Source organism: Olea europaea, chromosome 12 (genome assembly GCF_002742605.1).
Source record: "Olea europaea var. sylvestris chromosome 12, O_europaea_v1, whole genome shotgun sequence".
Classification (NCBI taxonomy): Eukaryota; Viridiplantae; Streptophyta; class Magnoliopsida; order Lamiales; family Oleaceae; genus Olea; species Olea europaea.
This window is the reverse complement of record NC_036248.1, coordinates 15,268,092-15,276,601: the sequence shown is the minus strand read 5'-3', so window position 1 is coordinate 15,276,601 and position 8,510 is coordinate 15,268,092. Positions and strand designations below refer to the sequence as shown.

Genomic DNA, 8,510 nt, shown 5'->3' with positions numbered 1-8,510 from the left:
TAAAAAAATGAAAAAAAAAAAAATTTAAAAAAAAGGGCAAAAAATCCCCCCCCCCCCCCCCATGGTTTCGTCCCTTTATCCAGGGTTCCAATACAAGAAAGAATCGATTCGGACTCGATCGGTTCTCGATTCTCAATTTCGGTTCCGAATTTATATTTTCAAAACCTCGGACTTCGATTTCGGTTCAAGTTCAGGTTAAAATGTTCGTCTCTAATCAGAAATGTGGACGAAATTTAGGGTTTTATTGTTGTTTCAATTTTTTTTTCTTGGAGTTGTTTTTACTTTGAATTTAATATGAGTAAAAAAAATAAAAGAACAAGAAGTTGGACAATGTCGCGTTAAAGAAAAAGTTGATTTTTCTGAATGTTTCATTTTAAGTAGCAAAGAATCGAATCGATGCAAAAAATAATTATAACTCAATTAAAAGTAAGTAAGAAGTTTGTGATGGCCAGTAATTTACAAGTTAAAAATATAGTGATTTTCAACGAGTCCAATTAATTTACTTTTATTTATCCTTCCACACACTACTTACCGCATAGTGTGCGCCCATGAATGCTTTCGCCCATGAATGCTTTGTTACGATGTCTTTAACTTCAGTAAAGTACATTTAGCCTGTATGACAAGGCCTTATTTTTAAATTCTTTTTTTGACGTACTCATTTTTAGGGACCGTTTATTTTTTTATTTTTGTAAAAATAAGAATGAAAAATATAGTCATTATGGACAGAGGGCAGATCTAGCCACTTGAGTGAGTTAGGGCGGAGCTTCGAGCGGCCATTGAGCGATCATCCAATATAGGAAAATTGTTTATTAATATTTAATTAATTTATATTAAAAGAATCTTCAATCAATATATAAATGCACTAAAATATAAAAAAAAATTATTTACATATGAAGATATAATTCTACACAACCCAAAATAATTAAGAATAACAATACATTTTTTGAATTATATATGCATGATCAAGTTTCAAATTTTATAAACTTAAACGAGACAACATGAAGTTTATACGTAAAGAGTGATTAAATGATAAATACAAGCTTTGGGTTTAGGCGAAACCTGTTCAAAATTTTTAAAACGGTGAATTTTAGATTTATTTTTTACCTTAAAAAAGAAAAGTGTTTTTCGAACACTTAAAAAAATAAAGTTCAGTATTTAAAATTGTTCAGATTTGAATTAAATTAATAAAATCTAACAATAAAAGTATATATTATAAAGCAATAATTTAAGTCAATAAATTTTTAAAACTGTGATTTTTAGAGCAATTTTTTTACCCCCAAAAAGAAAAATATTTTTCGAACTCTTAAAAGAATAAAAATCGACACTTAAATTGTCCAAATTTGAATTTTAAAAAGTAAATTGATAAAAAAATTACTTTTAATGAAATATATATTATGAAAGAGTTGACAAATTTCTTAAAGAAATTATTTTAGAAACAAATACTAATAATATAGTATTTTTTAGTTATTATTTATTGTGTAAAAAATCGATAGAAGAAGTGGAGGTTAGGGAAATTGAACTCCATGCCTATCAATTGCAAAGCTAACAATTTACCATATGAGCTATAGCATTTCTGTCCAAGAAAGTAAGCACTAATTTGATAGAGTTATTTAATTATGTAAAAAATTCAAAAGACGAAGTGGGAGGTGAGAGGAATCAAACTCCATGGCTCTCATTCGCAAAACAAGAGCACTACTGTTTCAACCACAACCCCATTGCTATGAATGGAGTGAAGTTAAATATATTTACTTTTTACATTTCATTTATATGCAAAATATTTTTCTCACCGGAGCGAAGACGGGCGGTCGCGTCGGCTCGCCAGGTGCTGGCTCCATCCCTGGTTATGGGTCCTATACAAGATATAAAAATTCAAATTTGATGGCTTGATGTGATAGATAACGGTCATATTTTTCATTTTAATGAGAAAAAAATGAGAACAAACAGGGGCTTAATAATACATTCACACAATAAAATATTTTATTCGATAAATTCCAAAAAATTTCCTACTTTTTAACTCCATGCTCTTCTAAAATTTACTATTAAAAACTCTATTTTCTAATAATAAAGTCACTTGTACGTCAATGTTCATACCTTATCCCCGGTGTCAAGATTTAATTGGTAAAAAAATAGTTTTTCTTAAACCTGCCCAATTGTGTGCTGTCACGTGACAGTACACCAGACACAATTATTTTCCTAAATAATTCAACATCGCTTTACACAATTTGTTTTGCAAGTCACTTTGTGTACCCAATTTAAACACGTTAACACATTTAGAGGGGTTTAATATTGACTCTTTAAAAATCACTTCCCTCTCATTTATTTTTAATTGTGCATTCTAAAAAATCATTTTTCACATTTTATTCTAATTTTTTTTTAATCACACATCCAAAAAATAAATAAATAAATTATTTTTCGAAAATCTCTATCAAACAAGCACGTAGTGTATTGACAGATGTCAGCCGTAACAATAGCGAAAGCAATTAATTATTTGTCACCTCTCGTTTTCAGTTCTTTTTATACTCGTCCACAAAAAAATTATTACATCTCTATATCTTCTCTGTCTATGTATCACAATGGATTCCAAATATGCAGCACCAATGGTACTCATCGAATGCATTTTGATCTTCTTCTTGTTTGGTCCTGCAAGAGCAGACTTGGCCAAAGACAGAGCGCAATGTGCCAATCAGTTAGTAGGCCTAGCGACGTGTCTTCCATATGTTAGTGGTGAAGCTAAAGCTCCAACAATGGACTGCTGTTCTGGATTTAAACAAGTTCTTCAGAAGAGCCCCGAATGCATCTGCATCTTGATCAAGGATAGAAATGATCCCAGTCTTGGCCTTAAAATCAATGCTACACTAGCTTTAAACCTTCCCACTCAGTGCCACGCACCCGGCGATATATCCGACTGCCCAAGTAAGTACCGGTAGTTAGCTTTTTTTTTTCCTTCTTAGTACTTTTTTAAGTACTATCCCCGTCCGCAACGGACAAAACAATTTTTAGGCTCAAGTGGAAGTAACTTTTAGTGAACTACTGTAAATCTGTGCGGATATTTTTCTGTTTAATGTTATTGCTTTTGGGGGCGGGATTAGGGTTTCATCCTTAACATTTTCCCGAAACACAAAAAAGGGCGTGCCGCTTGTGCAGTCGTTAATTTGTTTACAGGATCATACTAATGGCTTTAAATTTGATCCAGCTCTGCTGCATTTGGCACCAAACTCACCAGAAGCTAAGGAATTTCATGATTTTGCAAACAGTGGCAAAAAAAGTAACAGCACTGCAACTCCTGAGGGTGAGAATTGAACAAATTCTTATAAATATACCATATTTTTTAAGATCTAATTTTATTTTATATTTAAAAAAAAATTTCATGATTTTACTTAAAGGGAATCCCAGTGCCAGTAGCGAAGGAACGAGTGCAGATCAGAGGAGTGATGGAGGAAAAAGAAAGAAATGGCAAGGAACAAAAATGGCTTCTGCTTTGCTCTTACTGATCTTCATATATTAATCATCCTTTGGCCAGAAAATTTTTCCTTTTTTATGTTTATTTTAGTTGGTATGTTACATGTCTCTGTGCAATATTTTCTCTTCCTTCTCCCCGCCTCGAGTTAGAGCTCGTTTCGCCCCGTTTAAAACCATCTTTCTAAGTGTTTATTTGAGACCCAAAAAAAGGGGAATCGCATGCCAAAAAATGGGGCAGAACTTGCTGGTAGTTCCTTCTCATTCGTGTTCTTGATCTGTCTTTTTTTAGTCCATAGGAAGCTATAAACAGTGCTTTATATATGTATGTATTTTGAATTCTGCTTGTCTAAAACAACTACGCTACACTAACGGAATGAGGATGACAGACTCTCTGACCGAACATTTACAATAGGCATGTGAGAGGATGTCAAACTGCATGTCACCCTTTTTCTGTTAACAATCGAGCTAACTGTACAGGTCACTCACACGTGTAAAAGGATAGGTGAATTTTATTTTTTTTAATTAATCACTCACCTCGACATGTGTCTGGCCTATACAGTTAGAATTAATCTTTCTGTCAAATTAATTTAATTCTTTCTAGATACATACTTTTTAACTAGTTTGATATAATAGATGGTAAGATATATGTAAAATATTCATTTATTGTATTGTCTAATTCGCATCACTAGACAGGTTTTGCATATGAAACTTAAGTGGCCATCTTTGGAATGCGTTACAACTAAACTTTACAGACCAATCGAGCACTCGCTTGATACTGTATGGAATTGGACATTATAAAGATTTTCAATTTCAACCTTGATTAGGGACCAAAAACTTCGAAATTCTACACTAAATACTAGGGTTGGACAAAACATTCGAATCGAACTGAACTGAGCGATTCTTCTTAAGTTAAATACCCGAACGGTCGGGTATTTGAATTGAGAATCGATTAGTTTGGTTCATATCTCGATTCTAGATCAAGAATCAAAAAATCAAATCTCGCTAATTTTTTTAATTAATTTATTTCAAATAAGCAAAATTATTTTATTTTTTTCTTAATAAATTTGCTAACTTATTAATTTAGTTCAAAGACAATTTAATCAAATTGATCTAAGTTTTATCGAAATCTGTTATTATACCGTAATACCAATTCTACCGTTCTGGAGAAATCGAATTAATGTCGACAATGTTCTTAATTATTTTAAGCTCGCTATCTTCTTCTTTATATGATTTTTACAATCAAATTTATGAAAAACTCAACAAAAAGGGACGTAAAAGACACATAAAATTGGACTATGTTATTTTGTAAGAGTTAAGATTGAACGTATCAATAGTTAAATTAATGTAATTTTTTAAATATTAAAAAATTAATTATAATGCAGAACTTGGGAATCGAACCGAATCGAATCGAGCTGAATCGAGTGAAACCGAACCTGAATATGTCCAAATTTTCAAAACTAAATTTGGACCCAACGGTTCCACTTATTAAATATTCAAAAAATTTCAAGTCCGATTCGATTCTCGTTAGAACCAAATCGAATCGAACAATGTCCAACTCTATTAAATACACTCCTTAAGTCTAATACTTTTAACAATTGGAGTCGAGAAGGTCGGTCCCTACTTCCGAAAAAAGCTCATTCCTAAGGGGACACTTAATTAAGATTTCAATGAATTTTAAATGTCTTTATAGATGTTACGGCTAAAATTTAATGGACTACTGTAGTGATGTGTAGAAACGCGACGAACACAATAATAGAACACGTTAATTTATGTAAAATACTAGGAATTGGCAATCAAAACTTTTAATTCTCGCATAACTGTCGTAAATAGATTTAATCAACATACGACAATTCCGCAGAATACCAATACAGATGTTTTTGGACTGCATCAAATAGGGTCCAAGGACTTTCCATGTCAAATATCTTTGTCTAAATACTAAATTCATCGTTTTTATAAGTAATTCAGTTTTTGAAATTCATTTAGACGAGACATTGTTTGCCGAAGATTTTTTTTTTTTTTTTTTTTATATTTTTTTCTTCAAAACTATTTTCAAATACATGTTCTATGAGATCCACAATCTTTTTCCACTTTTTATCTACACATTCTTTGAAAGAAAATTTTTATTCTAAAACATTTTGTTCCAAACAAGCTCTAAAGGGGGTGTATTCAATTGAAACTTTTAATAATTTTTTGGAATTTAAAAAGTTAAGTGGTATTCAATGTAGATTTTTTGATATTCGATTAAAACTTTTTAGAAATCTTTATAAGTTTAGGGGTATTCAAATTTTAATAACTTTTAGAGATTTTAATAAATGTCTTTGAAGTACTAACTTTAAAAAAAAAAAAAAAAGTAATAATATAAACTCTCAAAATTTGTCTCTCATTAATCACGAAATTTTGAGAGACTTATATATATGGAAATGATCTCCTAAGGATCGATGCTTAACTTATGTTAAGTATCGTGATATGGTACACCATTTAATTTGTGAATAAATCAATTATAGGTCTCATATATTTAATGATTCACCAATTAAATCGCGTGTCATGTCACCGATGCTTAGGAGATCATTCATGTATATATATGTATATGTGTATATATATATGATTAAAATTTTTTTTTATTAATTATATTTATTATCATTTATCTTTCTCTCTTTTATTGTTTATCTCTATCTTGTATGAAAAAATTAAATTGGATTCTAGTAAATTTTCCTTTTCTCATTCAATTTCTTTTTGTGAAAAATATCTACTTTTTTATTAAATTAATTTTAAATGAAAAATTTATAATTAAATTTAAATATATTTATTTTTAAAATTATATTATATTAATAATATTAAATATTAAATTTATTGTGTTATCATACATATAATGATGGCAAAAAAATCCTTCCTTCCTCGCGCTCATCCTGACGAGTTGGCGGGGGGTAACTCCCCGCCCCATGAAGAGGAAAAAAATTACAAATAATTTTATTTTTGGACAATTCACCTGTTAAAAATCCATTTTAAATTTGTACTTTATTCTAAATAATAGCATAACTCAAAAATTTGAAAATGTATAATAAAAATAAAATAAAAAGGGCAACAAATGGGGCAAGCCACCCCCCGCCTAACTGGGCGGAGCAGGGCCTTAACCCGACCTCCTGCCATCCCTACAATTATATATATAATTTTGGTTATTATTTATTAAGGTCTTAAAATTTTTTTTTTTTTATATGAGAAAAAAAATGGGAATTGTGGAAACCAACACCCTGTATGTGAGAATATTACACATTTGTAGTAGGTTCATGTGAATTCCATTTCAAATGAAAGTTTTCAAGTCTTTTAAATTCTATAGAAGTCTAAAAAAAAATTAAAATGAAAGTCCATAGAAATCTGCGAAAGACTTCCACTGATTTCATACAAATTTATAAAAGATTCATGAAATCCACAGAAGTCGTCACTTAAAAAAAAAGTCCGTCAAAATCTTCAAAAATTCTAATTAATACACCCCTTAAGACTCATCTTTTTGCATTTTTCAAATTCATTTAATTTGAAGATATAGTATTTTGAATGTTTACTGTCACAACTAAAATAAATAAAATTTTAATTTTCTTTTCTCTTAAAACTTTATCAATTGCGGTCGAGAAGGTCACTCCAGATTTGTTCGAGCCACATTTTTTGAATTAATAAATTTTGAAATAGTGAACTTTTGGAAAATGTATGGTTAAAAAGTAGGAATTTTTTTCTAATTTACATATATAATTATTTTATTGAAAGAATGTGTAATTGAAAACAAGTTTGAAAAACAAAAAAATCAAAAGAAGAAGAAGAGTTACATTACAGGGCTAAAATGTTGTATCATCAGTCCGCGGAAGGATCAGTTAGCCCTAGAATTAAATGGGTCAGCCTGATATTGAATTGAAGCTTCCTGGAATATGGATTGACATTTGAATCGAAAAGGCCCATTGAGTGGATTTTTTAAATTTATTTTTTAAATATAATTATACATAAGTAAACCTAATTCCTGTAATTCATAAAAAATGTTAATTGTTAGTGAAAAATTAAAATACCATTTTTAAATGTTAAAGATATTTAAAACAATTGTAAAAGGGTGTAAATGTAAAATATTATTTTTCAATAAAAAAGATGTATTTATGAAAGAAGAAGAAATTGTTGAAGGGGATATTTTTAATTTTGTTGAAGAAAAGTATGATAGTTTTGACGTTATCTCCCCAACCCAATTAGACTCGATCTCATGTCGTAAATGTGTTAAGTTTTCATTCTTATCACTTAAGCTAATCTTGATTTCAAAATGTATGGTTTTTAAAACTATTACGTAGATTTTACTAACAGAAGAGGTTAAACGACAATCTAGTTAATAAATAACTTAATTGTTACATCAATTTTTATTGATCAAATTAATAGACAATTATCGAACAATTAATTAAAATAAGGTTTTCTTGTGAAACAAAATGAAATTGGGTAACTAACTTCGATTTAGAGTAACCATTAGTGAAATCTGAAACTTGGTAGCTCCATTTCTTTCATTGGAAAAATTATAATTCATAAGAAATAGCTAAAAATCACTGAAGACCAATCAACTTCAGCAAAATCTCATTTTAGTCACTTAATTTTTTTCTGGTTCCAAATTCGACGCCCGAGTTTGAAAATTGTTTCAATTAAAGTCGCATATCATATAACCATGTTCGTACCATTAACTAGAGTCTTAAAGTTCGCACGTGGTCAACTATTTTTACTAAAAGTTGAGTAACTTAAATGAAATTTCACTTGGAATTTCAATAACAATGACGTCCAATTGAACGAGATATTGCATTAATAATGTTGTCTTTTTTACCTTGAAAAAATGGATAGACTTTTGTAACCATACAGTGAAACATGAAACCCCACAAAAGCAAACCTCCACCGCCAATTTCAAGAAAAGGACGTATTGCCACTTCTTTCCAAATTTCAAGCCCTCTAATTCCAATAAAATTGTCAAATTTCTAAACAGTAATTCCAACAATTCCTCAATAAAATAAAATATCCAATACCATGGCGTCGGGTAAATTTCA

The 8,510-nt window shown here is 29.9% G+C and overlaps 1 protein-coding gene across 1 annotated transcript; it reads left to right on the top strand.

Annotated features, from left to right (window-relative positions):
* The first annotated feature begins 2,524 nt into the window (after positions 1-2,524).
* LOC111405838 (protein YLS3-like) lies at positions 2,525-3,798 on the top strand. The gene is made up of 3 exons (XM_023034899.1): positions 2,525-2,913; positions 3,194-3,289; positions 3,384-3,798. The coding sequence occupies exons 1-3, from the start codon at positions 2,574-2,576 to the stop codon at positions 3,503-3,505; spliced, it is 558 nt and encodes a 185-aa protein (XP_022890667.1). The 5' UTR covers positions 2,525-2,573; the 3' UTR covers positions 3,506-3,798.
* The last annotated feature ends 4,712 nt before the right edge of the window (positions 3,799-8,510 follow it).